The sequence below is a fragment of the Onychostoma macrolepis genome, chromosome 05 (genome assembly GCF_012432095.1).
Source record: "Onychostoma macrolepis isolate SWU-2019 chromosome 05, ASM1243209v1, whole genome shotgun sequence".
NCBI classification, from domain to species: domain Eukaryota; kingdom Metazoa; phylum Chordata; class Actinopteri; order Cypriniformes; family Cyprinidae; genus Onychostoma; species Onychostoma macrolepis.
Window position 1 is genome coordinate 14,119,409 of NC_081159.1, and position 16,986 is coordinate 14,136,394.

A 16,986-nucleotide genomic window follows, 5' to 3' on the forward strand; every position below is an offset into this window, starting at 1 on the left:
CACTTTCATTACATGATTCCAGTCTTCCACCAAAATTACAGTACTTCTGCAAACAGCACTTGAGTTTATTCTCAAAAATGTATCTTTGTTTGTAGTTAAACAGTAACATTTGGACTGACACAGCTACAGCGGTTCCCAAAACCAAAGCAGACTCCTAACAGACTGATAATGTGAAGGTAATAAAAAAATCAACAAATTAAAATGCTTGACAAGTGCACTTTACATACAGTACAACATCTTGCAGTCAGTATGGTAATAACATTTAGATGAAATTCTAACAAAATCTCAAATGCCACAATAACAAAACACCTCTTATAACAGCTTATGCATTTTAACATTATCTCTACATGCTCCATTCAGATCAAACTGTAAGTGCAACAGTGACTTCATTATTTAATCTAAGGTGCATCACCAGTTTCATTGTCACATGAAATGAAGAGAAGATTTATAGAGCATTACAAACACCTTGACAGAGCATTCACCTCAACCTAATGTATGTGGTTTTGGACGTTTATGCGGTTACATGAAAGATCTCCTCCAACAGAATGTATCAAGACAGGAATTGCAGCTCCAGAAGAAAAGCATGAGTTACTATAAAGTGCAAAAGTCAAAATAATTCAAATAAAAAAATAACAAGAATATAACTGTAATACTAAAACAAACATAACTGAACATAACCTTAAACACTTCTGTAGATCTTACCGAGTGAATGAAGTGAAAACCTCTATGTAATATAATTTACATTAAAATAGAAACGTAAAAACATTGAGACAATGTGTTAACATGCTAATAAATGCAAGGATCAAAAACATTTTAGTAAGGAGAAAAAAGCTCTTGGGCTTTCCTCAGACCACTGCTATGACACTGAAGACTCATCACGAAGACCTCATCCATCACACTTCCACAGTCTATTAAACTAAATGAGAGATTTGACCGATATGGACGTCTTCTACAGCGCAAAGCTGTCAGCTGCAGTATTAATTATAAACAAAAGCGCTGAGAGCCTAGCCTAACCTTAATTCTAGGTTAAACTTTGAGGCGTTTTCTTCTTCTCCGTTCACTGCTAAGTCACTATATCAATAATGGGCAGCTGTGAGTCCTCTTCCTCTACTGGAACACTGTCCAAATCGTTCCTCGCAGGACAGAAGAGCCACCTGAGCAGCACCAGCGCCACACGGACCAGCAGCCTCAGTACAAGAAAAGCAAATGGTACACCAATCTCCATCATGTGAAAGATGGACGTGCTGAAGCGGCTCAGGACGCAGGTGAAAACGAAGGTCCCGAGCGCCACGCAGGGGTAGAGCGAGAGCTTGGCCAACATAAAGGCGTGCTCTCGTCCACCGTAGCGCACATACGGGTGCAAAGTCTCGCGTTCGGTGAAAAGTGCCGTTACCCACATGGCTAGCTGGAACAGACCGGCAAAGAAGATGATGACGCAGCTGATCTGCACGGCCTCCAGCTCATTGCGGGAGCCTCTGGGAAATTCATGCGTGAGCTGGTAGGCGAGTGGCAGGCCGCCCACGAAGGCCAGGGAGAACGTGTTGAAGAGGCCCATGAGGCGTGTGGCCTTTGTCACATGCAGGAAGAGAGAGTGATGAACGAACCAAAGCAGGCCGACTGTGGCGAAGGAACCGAAGTAGGCTAGGTACTCGGGACCGTACTCCTGAAGCGCAGCGATGAGGTTGTTGTCAAACTCCTTCTTCACCACAGACGGATCGGGCACGTTGTCTTCACTGTGTAAGACAATAATGAGGTGTTTAAAATGATGTACCAAAGAGCAAATTCTTTGTTATTGCAACTAGTGGCCTGTTGGATCCAGTAATGACAAAATTGCTTTGGAGGGGTACAAACCAAATGTCTAAGATGAGCAGCGTGGCGACGATTGCATACACCCCATCGCTGAAGGACTCCACGCGCTCTTTACTCAAAGGTTCACTGGGGTGGTAGGTGTAGAAGGGCACTGAATCTGGACTGTCTTCCACCTGACCTGAGGTTATTTTACAAAAAAAATGGTATAATGCAGATTGCAATTGCTCCAATTACACTCCAGCATTTTGGAATGATTTCTGAAGGATCATGTGACACTGATGACTGAAGTAAAGGCTGAATAAATTCTGCTTTGACATCTCAGGAATAAATATATTCAAAATGAAAACTGTTATTTTAAACTGTAATAAAACTGTTTTTTACTGTATCTTTATCAAATAAATGCAGCCTGGTGAACATAAGTGACTTTTTCCAAAAACATTAAAAAAAAATCCCACCAAACCCCAAAGTTTTGAACAGCAGTGTGTGTACAATGATAAAATATGTATGCAATATAAGAATAAGAGAGTACAGTGTGGTGAGAATTTGCTCTTACCACCTATGGCTTTACTCCGGATCCATTTTAAACACTGAGAGATGTATGGCAGGAATATGACAATAGCCAAAATAATGTAGGACTGCCAGAAGAAAAATATATACATATGATTAATTAAAACATTATAATATGAAATGTTATAATATATGTGATTTAAATTTGGTTTAAACATTATGTTTTTGTTTTAAGGCATTTTTGCCTTTATCCGCTTGTTAAGTCGTGACATAAGGAATTCTGTTTCCGGGTCCAAACCTCTACTCATTTAAGCTACACATTTTAAAAACTTACAGTGTACATTATAGTCTCCAGGCTCACAGAGTCCCAGACACAAATATTTGAACGATTTATAAAAAAAATCAAATCGGGAAAAGTCCTCGAGTCGGGATTCAAACTCGGGATGCCCGTAGCACAACGTCGCTGTATGTCGGCGCGCTGCCCACAAGGCTATCAGTGCCATCTAAAAATTGTTTTTTTATTTAATAAAATAAACTATAATTTTAACAGTAAATACATTTGTTATATTTATATAAACACTGTAATTGTTGGCCTTGGTTTGTACTAATAAATCATTTAAGTTCAAATCCTGTACCACTTGGATAAAGATGATTGAAAAGACGCTGGCAAACAGGCACATGATAGGAACCCTCATGATGACTTCAAGGATCCGTCTCTTGTCATAAGCCTGATTCTCAGACATTTGGATCTGATCATTGAGAAGGAAAGGATGGCTGAATCCATATAAGACAATCAAGGCCTAAAGACACAAAAACATGACTGTCAGACAAAACTCAAAGCTTCTTCTGCTGGTTATGTTATTCAGCACATGAAAGCATTCTCACCTGAATTAAACCAATCACCATGACACAAGCACAGAAGAGGAGGATGCCGAGGGTATTATTAGGGAAAGTTGCCATGAGAGAGAACTAGAAGAAGATAAACAACAACAACAAAAAAAAAATATTGAAAACGGTCATAAACAGAGATTTCCCTTAAAGACATATGTGACCCTGGACCACAAAACCAGTCTTAAGTCGCTGGGGTATATTTGTAGCAATAGCCAACAATACATTGTATGGGTCTGCATTTTATGCCAAAAATAATTAGGACATTAAGTAAAGATCATGTTCCATGCAGATATTTTGTAAATTCCTTACCGTAAATGTATAAAAGCTTCATTTTTATTTGTAATATGCATTGCTAAGAACTTCATTTGAACAACTTTAAAGGCCATTTTCTCAATATTTAGATTTTTTTTCACCCTCAGATTCCAGATTTTCAAATAGTTGTATCTCGGTCAAATATTGTCAGATCCTAACAAACCATACATCGATGGAAAGCTTCTTTATTCAGCTTTCAGATGATGTAGAAATCTCAAAACATTGACACTTAAGACTGGTTTTGTGGTCCAGGGTCACATATGGGGAGGCAAAAGGGAAGTCAAATAGTGCTGAACTAAGCAATCTTTCAAAACACCAGTAGAATTACTCACTGTGTATGGTAGAAAGGTTATGAGCATCATACATGCCTGAAATAGAATAGAAATGAGATGTTGAAAAGTCACCACACACTTTAAAAATGAATATACAGCTACTTTGCATTGATTAGGAATACTTGGTGTTCTCACCAGGTTAAGCAGTGCAAGGGTATCGTCAATGCGCTCGATGACTTGAAACAACCTAAAACCAAATGCTTAATTAAATCTTTATGCAAATGAATGAAAACAGCAGTTCTATGAAGTTAATACTTGATTGAATTTATGCAAAGAGGGCTCTCACCGGATATGTGCAGCCCAAGCAACAGTGACAATCAAAAAAGTCATCAAGTAGACAGCGACCTTGGTGGTGAGCAAAGCCTGAATACTCTGTTTCAGTTCCTGAATATAGAGAGATGAGTTAGGAGATAAAAAAAATACCACAAATTTGTGTTTAATTTGTATGTCTTAAAGGAACAATTCACCCAAAAATGATTTATATACCCTCATGTTTATATACACCAGTGGTGCTCAAACAAAGACCCCGATATTTTAAAGCCCTCAAGGTATTTCTGAAACATCTGCTATAATGACTACTCATTTTAAAACTTAATTTACATAAAGCAGTAGTGGCAATAGATTTAAATAATTAGATCATTTTCAGTTGTCCAGCTGCCCCCTTGGAAGTGTGCTGAGGCCCCCTAGTTGAGAACCACTGCTCTAACTAAACCAGTATGACTTTCTTTCTTCTGGCACACAAACATAGACAACAGAAAAGACATTGTACTTTCTTTTGTGTTTGTCTGCCTTCTGTGGAAGTTACATGGGTATAGCTTAAAGGTGCCATAGAATGCATTGATACAATATTTTAAATTGTTCTCTGATATCTACATAGAAGGTATGTGGCTTTACGTGTTTTACGTGTGCATTTACAACCCTAGGATTTTTCCCTAGAATTAAATGGTCTGTTATTACCTTATTTGGAAGGGTCATGAATAATAATGTGGAGCTCTGCTCTGATTGGCTGATTCACAGTGCGGCTCTGCTCTGATTGGCTGTTTCACAGTGTGGCTCATTTCAGTAGCTCACAGCAGGAAGGAAACACAGGGAAAATATATTTCTCAATACTTTCTGGCGTAGTTATATTGTTGGGTAATTATACAATAAAATGCGGGCATCAAGGAACTGCTATTATTATGCGGGCACTGAAACTGCTTTCGAAGCCTTAACCTCAAATGCACAATCGCTTTTTTCACTATCACTTTCGAGATTCGCGATCGCACGTATTCTGTTTATGCTATGGAGCTGCAGTACACACATTTTACAAGATCAGATGCTTGTCAGTGGTGCTTGTCAGGATCTGTAAATCAATCGCCATCATCCTCAGTCATCTCTCCTTACTCTGTTTATGTGGTAAGTGAAATCTTATGTACTGTAATGTAACAGGCTACCGCTAGCAAGCAGCTACCATGTCCCTTTAGTGGCTCGCGTTATTTTATTAGAACGCGTTATTTGCTTTCCGTGCCTTTCAGAATACAGACACCAACCCATCCCTGCACTTCACATCCCCTGCACAGCCTGGAACATAACATTTATTTCCATGATCTGCTATTTTTGCTGTTGTCCTCGCTTGTTTCTTCACAATACCTGCAGAACTTCTGATGGTTCGGCTGGTGTCTGGCATAGAACATGGTATATGCAAATGTTGGGGGCGTAACTATTAGTGATCCCAACTGTAACGTCACAGTCGGTGTTATGTTCTGATTTGCCTATTTTTCCAGTAGCCCCTCATTGCAGAACAAAAGATCCAGGGGGCGGAGTTGGATCCACATCCAGGGGGTGGAGATTGGTAGGTTTAGGGGTGGAGATGGATAGGTTTATGGATCAGGGGGTGGAGACGGGTAGGTTTAGGTCTATGTAAGGTGGGAGGAGTTGGATCTAGATCCAACTCCACCCCCTGGATCTTGTGTTCTGCAGTGAGGACCATCTCTATTTTTCAGTGGTCTTCTGCATTCACATGATTTACATAAGAAAGAAGAAACAATGGTATATGAGGCTCATGGTATGTCATTTCCATGTACAGAACTCTTTATTATTCAACTATGCCAAGGTAAATACAGTTTTCCATTCTATGGCACCTTTAAAATGACTAAATTTTCATTTTTGGGTGAACTATTCCTGGAAGAGTGGCATAATATATCTTTTCACCTCATTATCCTGAAATTTTGTATGCGCAACAGGCAATATCTGTGAACACAAGAAAATCATGACACGTTTTAAACGTACATAATCATACATTATATACTTTGAGTGCAGCCCAGAGAACAAGTTATTCATAGAAAATGACAGCGGCCTGTTGAAGAGTGCATTGAAAGCAGTAAAATGTCCCATGCCTCTTGTCTGTGAGTTTCCTCACCATTACAGTGGCGATGATGGAGATGAGCGCATCACTGTAGGCGAGCAGGCGGTGTGATGACTGCGTGCTACTGTACCCGTCCTTCTCCGACGACGCGACGCTCTCCAGGAAGGACTGAGAATGATTCCTCGGCGTCCGCATCTTCTCCATCTCCTCATCATCGTGGTGCTCGATTATTTCGCGTTCATCATTCTCTCCCATGACCGCGGCAGTTTGTGCTGTCAGTGGACGGTGCAGGCATGAAGCCACAGGAGTTTTGTTTGCAAACACCGATGACACACTATCAGCTGACCGGAAGTTAGCGATGTCTGATTCGTGAACGAATCGTTCATTTGAGTCGGATCTTTTTAATGAAATAGCTAAACAGGTGTTGTGCCAAATTCTGACCCCCGCCAGATTACTACCTCCCTAGTATTGGTAGATTTAGGGTTAGGTGTGGGGGAGTGGTTAGGATTAGTCAACCAGGTAGCGATTTCAACGAGAGGGGGTAATAATTTGGCCCAACACCGGTTCACAAAACTGAACTGAACAATTCGTTGATAGACCAGACAGTGTAACCCTGCGTCCCAATGTACATACTGTCCACCCTATCTGCCCTAAATAGTATTGAAATTTAGAATGGATAGTATGCAGGCTAAATTTCTCGTGTTAAACGAGAGTCGGGTAAATCGTTATGATCAGAGAAATAATATGTTAGTTAGTGCTGCTGATAGCACAGTCTTTCTTGAGACATGGGTCAAGCAATTGTAACTGCTATCAGGTTTAAAAAATAAAAAATATTTTCAATTGTAGCCTAAATAATAGAATACTACACAATTATCCCCTCCAATTTAGTTTTATCATTATTACGTGAAATCTGTGACACTTATTGTCTTCTCACTACATCTAAAACAGTGTGTCCACAGAGAAGGGTTCAATTATTATGCTATAACATGGACAAAAATGTGTTTTACTGATGAAAAAGACCTTGTTTTATCAAAAGTAACACTTAATATTTCATATCAAAGCAAGGTTGTTTTTCATTATGCCATGGTCTGTCTGAATACTCGATTCTGATTGGCTGGCAGGTGTTGATTAAATTCGTTGAACTGCACAGGTAGTTCCAGGTCAGTTTATCCTTTACGTGATACGCATGTTTCAGAAGGTTTCAAAGTTGTGTCCGCACTTTTTGTCAACACCATCAGACATTCATTAAAATGTAATAAAATCAGGGAATATCAGGGGCAGCTGTCACTCTAAAGGACCCCTCGCCACAGTCCTCCTTTGTAGAGTACATCAGACAGGCTCTGGTAAGATTTATAGTTTTAGAATAGTTTAGATCCTAATGTTAATATGTCCTGGTCACAACCATGATATGTCAACACCATCTTCCAATTTCTGAGGAAATTATTTGAAATATTTAGATCATTTTATTCTCCTGAAGCAGGTTCGATTAGCATCTAGCATCAACAGAAAAAAAACTAAATGGCTACTAACGTACATGAACTAAAAAGACTACAAATTCAGGGCTGAACGGTGCAAAACGTTTTTTAAACGGAAACGGTGCTGCGTTGAACGCCTGTTCTGAAGACGCAAGTGTTGCAACTATGGCGGCTGAGAAGGCCATTCTTTGTGTTCTTTTTGAAGAATTTTCAGAGCCTGATGAAATCGGTATAAATACGCAAAATACGCTCGATGTTACAGTCACTGCCCTTGCTGTCCAGAATAAAATAGAACATCCCAATCGAGTGAAGGGATTTGTGGAAACTGTGGTTCCTAATTATTGTGATCCAACTTTTGCCTCGCATTTCAGGAAGAAAAGACAAACATTTCAGGTTAAGGATAATCCACTTCTTACCTCCGAGACTGTGCTATGATCTATATGACCGTATTATTTTTATTGTGAGTATTAGGCTTATCATTATTGCTGATCACTGTTGTTGTGCTTTGATATTGTAATATTTAGCATTACATAACCAGAGGAGCATAGAAACGTTTATGAAAATGTCACCCACAATACAATAGCAATATAAATACGTAGTATTTTTATGTTACATTAATCAGTGTCTAGCACACCTTCCTAAGGAAAGGATATGGACCAGAAAACATTGCAATTACTACATGATATTTAGACAGACTTAAAGAAGTTCCAGATCTATCCTTGTGCTCGTTATTATTTCAGTTATTTTGCCTTTAATGTAAATAAACATGTGCAAACAATATGCTTGCTCTTGTGAATTTATTTTGATGTTATTTACATTTACTTACAAATTCATCATCATCATGTAACATTTGCTATGTTATTATAAAACTCTTACGACAAACATGTCTTCTAATATCTTCAATTGTTGCGGACACATATTAAATGACTTCACTCGGACCCATTGTGCGAGATGTCTCTTTAATACCGCGTGGTTTATATACAAGTTGCTGCTGATTGGGCTGACATTTTTGACACGCCCACCAAACAAGAGAAAACGTATCTCAAACCATAGACATGTCTATGTCTCAAACCCTGTTGCACACCGTTTCCAGGAAACGTCGTTCAACCCGGAAACCGTAGCAAAACGTTGGGCACCGGTGTGAGCCTGAACGTGCCCCAGGTTTTCATCAACTCCGTCAGATGAATATGTTGATAATATTTCATTATGATATTTTATATTTGTTGAGGAATTGTTGGTCACATGTGAAAGTGTATTCTGTCTGCTAACATGAGAATGTGTTTTGAACTGTTAAAAACATCTTGAATGCTGTTAAAGATAAAGTTGAAATTATATTACACAGTCCAAGTTAAAATAAAGCACATTTTCTTAAAAGAGAAAAGTTGGGAGGTTGTATCAAAGCATAGCTCAGTAGCTTAGTACATATAAGACATAAATGTAGTTTCATTTGTCTGAGTACAAGGTTTTTATTTTTTCAATTTTGCACCCTGTTTTGTCCCACTTCTCAAGAATGACTGAGCAGATAATTCAGAGTGAACCGAGGATTTGACTGCCGGGGCGAAAAACAGGTTATTTTAATCAAAGTCTCTTTGTTTTAATGGCCAAATAATATAAAATTTAGTATGGTTTAATGTAATAAATATGTATATACTTCATGTACCCCTATAAGAGTGATTACTGATAAACTGTCTGAAAAAAAGAAAGTCACGTTTTGGAGAAGAAAAAAAATCACCCACTGACTTTCAAAGCTGCTACATAGTAATGACTTTCTACTTCGAGGACCTTGATAGAAATGTAGTGGATGAAAAGTACAATATTTGTCTTTCAAATGTAGTGAAGTTAAAGTCATAAGTTTCCAGAAAAAAATAATACTCAAGTATAGTACAGATACTCAAAAAATGTACTTAAGTACAACACTCAAGTAAATGTATTTACACTGTCCGCCTCTGAATGAATCAAACAAAGAACAGCCTCGGGTGAAAGAGCAGACTTCTTTCGATTCAGCTCCGTGGTTTACGATTCAGTATGAATCTGCGTTTAAACATAATGTTACCATGTCAGAGACAAAATTGAATGCAGAATTTTAAGAATGGATTGAGAAAAGAATAATGGTTTGAATTTATTGTTAGGTCGTTGAATTGTTAAAAGACAAAGTTTGACGGTTAAAGACAAGCTTGATCAAAGATCAAACTGGCAAATGAAATATAAGCAGAAATGCGAAGTACCACTAGAGGGAGACAAAACTTTGTTTCAAAGGACTAACCTGACTGTCCTAGGCTAGCCAACTTTAGAGACACGAAATCACCCAAATAGCTGTCGGTTTCTGCATTATTTACTAGTTTGTCACTATAATGGAGGCAGCAGAATTTGCCAGCACTTTCTTGCAGAGCAACCATGCACTTAAAAGATCAATTTGACCGTGTATGTTTTTGCATTGTCATAGATTGTGTCCCAGCAAGCATTCAGTGAAATGACTTGCTCCTGTAATCCTGTTTGTTTGGAAAAGTGGAAAAGAGAAGGAGGATAAACAGCATGTTTTTATGAGCCTTTTCATTACCTGCAAATCAACACAGTCCCAAACAAAATACTGGGAGGCAGCTCCTTTTATTTTTAATGGAATTTCAATCAAAGTGGCCAATTAGAGAATGGAACAGTAACCTAGCAACTAACAGTCAGTCATTCCCATTATCAAAATTAATGACTACAACCAAATATCACATAATACATGCTCACGCACACCTGCACGAAGCATTTGTGAGTGAGAACACAAATTATATCTTAAATGTTATTTTAAAAAGGTGAAAGTCAATAAACCATAAAAATGAGGGTGAGAGTTTAAATAAATCACGTGTCCTTTATTATTTTATTATACTTGGTTCCATTGAAAACCAATCAATTCCTGAACATACTCCAAAATTATAAGCATGACCAGAGCAATATACAAAGACATCCATCGACTAATTGTTGTGGTGCATATAACCATCATCTCTATTTAAAATAAAGCTAATCAATTTACCCGGCATTGTGATCCACTGATGGCATATTTCCATCTGTTCCTCTGTAAGTAATTTGCCACCACTTGCTTTCAATTTTTGCAAGCATTACATTTAAAAAAATATATATTATTCAATATGCCTTAATTAAATTTTCTGTTAAGCCTTTTTCTAAGGAGACATCTGTTCACGCCATTCATTCAAGTATAACATTTATTCAATACAAATAGTGACATACTCAAAAGCTTTAAATGCTTTCAAAGACTTTCTGTTGTTTTGCTATTTGCTTTTTGTTGTTATTAGATTCATACGTAATTAAACCAATCAACTTAGAAACCGTAGACAACATATTGGCATACTGAACCTATATACTTTGCATATTTGACAGAAAATTATGCATTCAGTTAAACTGTTGTTCACATAATTCATTAATATCTTTACTGCCATATTTGGCAGCCCATTACATTGTTTTCTGCCGGCGTGTTGTTTTTCTGCTTACTCAACAGAACTGTTCAGCATTATAGCAGCATAATGCTACTGAACACTGACTGTCAGTAAAGGTAATCAAGCTGTTAAGCTCAATTATACTGTGCAACATTAGCAACCTGATAGTGCCTGTGCATGACCTCTGCTATGATCTTTCAATCCTTGTTGCTTTTTTGCAAAATGGATTATGAAGTGGAAATGAGAGTCTTAGGTTCAGATTAAAAACAGCATGATGACAGGACAAATCTACGACTGCTCATTTATGTATAGCTACTTTTTATAAATGACAACTTTGCATGGAATAGACAGTTTTATGTCCAAATAAAAGTGGTGCTTTTGGTATGGTTTTGTGTGAACACAGCTCATGCCTTGGCTTCTGTGTCAACAGCAGCTGAAGAACGGAGCTGAGCCAAAGTAATCCCTCTGCCACCTTCTGGAAGTATGGATCAGCAATTTTCATTCCTCCTGGACAACAAACAACTTGATGTGGTGTCATATACATCCGTGCAAGCTGGAACACTGGGACAGGATGCATAGGGGATGCTGAGCTACTACAACCACAGAGGTTGTAGCAGGTCTGTGTTCATTCATTTATTTGTGTAATTTACTGTATTTGTTAAATCTGATTTTCTCAATGTCTCAACTAGTGGAGACCAGTGTTGTTATGTTAAAGTCAGCATTAAATGAAATGAAAGTTGGAATTGTCCTTTCTTCCCTATTGAATTTGTGACATATATCTGTGTTAAATGGCTCGAATGAAAAAAAAATTAGGGTAGGATTGGTCCATCAGGAATTGATTGGATTACTGGATTGTTGTGGGCACATTCATTTTAAAATATGAGTGACATGTATGGATAAATCATTTATAATAAACATCCCAATATTCCATAAAAAGTAAGAATTGTACATTTTTAATTTAAAAGGATTGTTTACCCAAAAATGAAAATTCTGTTATTTACTCACCCTCATAACATTCCAAACTCGTAAGACCTTCGTTCAGCTCGGAACACAAGATATTTTTGATGAAATCCGAGAGCTTTCTGACCCTGCATAATCAGTAACGCAACTGAAAAGTTCAAGGCCCAGAATCTTGGTAAGGACATCGATAAAATAATCCATGTGACATAATCTTCCATGACATCATCCTGCATGCGGCGTGGTACTCTTGGTAACGCACAGCGGAGACTGACACCAAAGAGAAGAATTGTTGTATAAAGTCATTATTTTTGTTTTCTTTGCGCACAAAAAGTATTCTTGTAGCTTCATAACATTATAGTTGAACCGCTGATGTAACATGGACCATTTTAACAATGTCTTTACTACCTTTCTAGGACTTGAACTTGCTAGTTGCGTTGCTGTCTATGCAGGGTCAGAAAGCTATCAGATTTCATCAAAAATATCTTAATTTGTGTTCCAAAGATGAACGAAGGTCTTGGGGGTTTGGAATGACATGAGGGTGAGTAATTAATGACAGAATTTTAATTTTGGGGGAAACTATCCCTTTAATGGCAACTTTAACTCTCTTTCGAATCATTACAGCAGCATTATCTGTACATTATTTGGCACAGGTTTTATGCCAGATGCCCTTCCTGACACAACCCAGCACTGACAGCACACAACTGATGCTGTGCCATAGACTTCCTTAAAGTAAAGAGTAAAGCCAAAACATGTCCATCGACTCCTGGTGGCTGGCTGCAGTATAGGTCGTAAAACTGGCCTTCTCCATGTACAAAATGGGACAAATGAGAAATCTAATTACACTTCAATATTATACATTACTGTACATTATTTTAAACGAGCCTACCCCCCCAAGATTACTGTTATAAAAATGAACCGCATCCAAAAAGCAAAGGGGGAGGTGTTACAATTTATAGCAATATTCTTAGTATTTCTCAGAGGGCAGTCTTTAAGTATAACTTCTTTGAAGTAATGGTGCTTCATATAACATAATGATAAATCCCCTGTGATGTTTGTATTGGCTACTGTATACAGGCCACCAGGGCACCATATTAAAGAATTTGCAGATTTTCTATCAGAGTTAGTGCTGGCTGCAGATAAAGTCTTAATCGTTGGTGATTTTAATATCCACGTTGATAATGAAAAAGATGCATTAGGATCAGCATTCATAGACATTCTGAACTCTATTGGGCTTAGACAACATGTCTCAGGACCTACTCATTGTCGAAACCATACTCTAGATTTAATATTGTCACATGGAATTGATGTTAATGGTATTGAAATTCTGCAGCAAAGTGATGATATCTCAGATCATTATCTAGTCTTGTGTAAACTCCATATAGCTAAAACTGTAAATTCTACTCCTTGTTACAAGTATGGTAGAACCATCACTTTTACCACAAAAGACTGCTTTGTCAATAATCTTCCTGATTTATCTCAATTCCTGAGCATATCCAACATGTAACAGAAACTATGGACTCTCTCTTTTCTAGCACTTTAGGTATGGTTGCTCCTTTACGCTTAAGGAAGATTAAGGAAAAGAGTCCAACACCGTGGTATAATGAGCACACTCGTGCCCTAAAGAGAGCAGCACAGAAATTGGAGCGCAGCTGGAGGAAAACAAAACTAGAGGTATTTCGTATTGCTTGGCGGGAAAGTACCCTATCCTACAGAAAAGCATTAAAAACTGCTAGATCTGATTACTTTTTGTCTCTTTTAGAAGAAAACAAACATAACCCTAGGTATTTATTCAATACAGTGGCTAAATTAATACAAAATAAAGCATCAGCAGGTGTTCACATTTCCCAACAGCACAGCAGTAATGACTTCCAAGATCGATACTATTAGATATAAAATTGTAACCATGCAGCTGTCAGCTACAGTATCGCATCAGATAGTGCACTATAGATCCCCTGAGGAACAATTCCACTCATTCTCTACTATAGGAGAGGAAGAATTGTATAAACTTGTTAAATCATCTAAACCAACAACATGTATGTTAGACCCTATTCCATCTAAACTACTAAAAGAGGTGCTTCCAGAAGTCATAGATCCTCTTTTGGCTATTATTAATTCGTCATTGTCTTTAGGATATGTCCCCAAAACCTTTAAATTGGCTGTTAAATGACCTCTGGGGTCTGAGGTCATTTTGGGGCCCTTGAGATGTTTTGACATGCCCTGATATTTGTGCTTATTTCAGCTACTTAAAACATACTATTGACCAACATGTAATTTTTTTTGTATTCAGCACAAACCGTGCTACAATAATGTGACCAAGATGGATGTACATGTTTGCATTTTTTAGAAAAAAAATATTATGCGTGGTTACTAAATAGTTGTGAATAAGACTTTTGAGTAATCAGTATTGTAGGCTAGAATATTTACTTCAAAATTATGTGAAAATCATTCTGCTTACTCATTCTCAGAAAACAATATATTGATTTAAAATTTTCAAGACATGTTTTGTGATCGAGGGTACATCCGTATAACACTTATTTGTGTGACCAAAACCAACAGAGTATTTTTAGTGTCTTTTGCACTGATCTTAAAAAAATGAGTTGGTCTCGCCGGCAAGACAGCCGACCCCAGAGAGTTAAGCCTCTCATTAAAAAAACACAACTTGACCCCAAAGATCTTGTTAATTACAGACCGATCTCGAATCTCCCTTTTCTGTCAAAGATACTAGAAAAGGTACTATCCTCACAATTATATTCCTTCTTAGAGAAAAATGTTATCTGTGAGGATTTTCAGTCAGGATTTAGACCGTTTCATAGCACTGAGACTGCTCTCATTAGAGTTACAAATGACCTGCTGTTATCATCTGTTTGTGGTTGTTCCTCTCTATTAGTGCTACTGGATCTTAGCACTGTGCCGACACTATCGACCACAACATTCTTTTGAATAGACTAGAAAACTTTGTTGGCATTAGTGGAAGTGCATTAGCATGGTTCAAATCGTACTTATCTGACCGCCATAAATTTGTAGCAGTGAATGAAGAGGTATCATATCGATCACAAGTGCAGTATGGAGAGTACCTCAAGGCTCAGTACTAGGGCCGTTACTTTTCACGCTTTACATGTTACCCTTAGAAAATATCATCAGGAAACACGGTGTTAGCTTTCACTGTTATGCTGATGATAATCGGCTCTATATTTCTTCGCGGCCCGGTGGAACACACCAAATTAAGAAACTAACGGAATGCATAGTCGATATAAAAAAACTGGATGACGAGTAATTTCTTATTGCTAAATTCTGAAAAAACAGAGGTGTTAATTATAGGACCTAAAATCCCCACATGTAATAACTTAGAACACTGTCTAACACTTGATGGCTGCTCTGTAAATTCTTCATCATCAGGTGTGCTATTTTCTAAATGCAGTTTTTAGCATTTGTAAAACTGCATTTTTTCATCTTAAAAATATATCTAAATTGAGACCTATGCTCTCAAAGTCAAATGCAGAAATGTTAATTCATGCATTTATGACCTCAAGGTTAGATTATTGTAATGCTTTATTGGGTGGTTGTTCTGCACGCTTAATAAACAAACTTCAGATGGTCCAAAATGCAGCATCTAGAGTTCTTACTAGAACCAGGAAGTATGACCACATTAGCCCGGTTCTGTCAACACTGCACTGGCTCCCTGTTAAACATCGTATAGATTTGAAAATCTTGTTAATTACTTATAAAGCCCTGAATGGTTTAGCACCTCAGTACTTGAGTGAGCTCTTATCGCATTATAGTCCTCCACGTCCACTACGTTCTCAAAACTCTGGCAATTTGATAATACCTAGAATATCAAAATCAACTGCGGGCGGCAGAACCTTTTCCTATTTAGCACCCAAACTCTGGAACAATCTACCTAACACTGTTCGGGAGGCAGACCCATCTCTTTAACCTGGCGTACACATAACACACTAATACGCTTCTAATATTCAAATCCATTAAAGGATTGTTAGGCTGCATTAATTAGGTCAACCAGAACCGGGAACACTTCCCATAACACCCGATGTACTTGTTACATTGTAAGAAGAATGGCATCTACGCTAATATTAGTCTGTTTCTTTCTTATTCCGAGATCAACGTATCCATCCGATTCCAGTCCGTATCCAGATCAGATGGTGGATCAGCACCTAGAGATGACCTCTACAGCCCTGAACGTCAGCGGAGATCAGGACACCTAGATGAACCCCAGAGACAGATCCCCAGTGAGGACCTCGTCACCTAGACAGCCATCGGGAACAAGACCTCGGGAACCAGATGAGTCCTTTACACAATCTGACTTTGCTGCAGTTGGAATTGAACTGCTTGTTCGTCTGGTCAGAGGAGAACTGGCCCCCCCGACTGAGCCTGGTTTTTCCCCAAGGCTTTTTTCTCCATTCTGTCACTGATGGAGTTTTGGTTCCTTGCCGCTGTCGGCTCTGGCTTGCTTAGTTGGGGACACTTAATTTCCATCTGATTGCACAGATACTATTTAAACTGAACTGAGCTGGACGATGACATCATTGAATTCAATAATGAAATGCCTTTAACTGAAAATTGAGTGTTTAATCTTGTCATTTTACATTATTGACACACTGTTTTCCTGTTTTGATATTGGAAAGTTGCTTTGACACAATCTGTATTGTTAAAAGTGCTATATAAATAAAGGTGACTTGACTTGACTTCAAATATTGTCTTTTCTACCTTGGTCTCCTAAGCTTTCCTTTACCACTTCTTACCAATCTACTTTTTATTATATTATTTTTTATTAAAAGAACAAACATTCTACAAACAAAAACCATCTTAAAGTTTGCATATAGCACTTACCAAAACAATCCAGGCTGAAATCACTCATTTAGAACCCAGCATGAAACAATATGTGAATTACCATTTCAAACCGT

General features: G+C 38.0%; 1 protein-coding gene and 1 long non-coding RNA gene across 4 annotated transcripts; one reads left to right on the forward strand and one right to left on the reverse strand.

Moving 5' to 3' along the window:
• Positions 1–44: 44 nt before the first annotated feature.
• Positions 45–6,564, reverse strand: tmem175 (transmembrane protein 175). Its single transcript, XM_058776024.1, has 10 exons — positions 6,250–6,564; positions 6,042–6,080; positions 4,138–4,235; positions 3,987–4,038; positions 3,852–3,887; positions 3,202–3,285; positions 2,952–3,116; positions 2,363–2,444; positions 1,852–1,987; positions 45–1,733 (listed from the first exon to the last, which is right to left on the reverse strand). The coding sequence occupies exons 1-10, from the start codon at positions 6,448–6,450 to the stop codon at positions 1,064–1,066; spliced, it is 1,563 nt and encodes a 520-aa protein (XP_058632007.1). The 5' UTR covers positions 6,451–6,564; the 3' UTR covers positions 45–1,063.
• An 842-nt stretch (positions 6,565–7,406) lies between these two features.
• LOC131540091 (uncharacterized) lies at positions 7,407–16,774 on the forward strand. Of its 3 annotated transcripts, none has more exons than XR_009271172.1 (4): positions 7,456–7,538; positions 9,180–9,238; positions 11,538–11,724; positions 13,600–16,774. It is a non-coding gene; the product is annotated as an uncharacterized LOC131540091 (long non-coding RNA). The 3 variants fall into 3 exon arrangements; XR_009271173.1 differs by lacking the exon at positions 7,456–7,538 and adding an exon at positions 8,708–8,831; XR_009271174.1 differs by lacking the exon at positions 9,180–9,238 and having other exon boundaries at positions 7,407–7,538.
• The last annotated feature ends 212 nt before the right edge of the window (positions 16,775–16,986 follow it).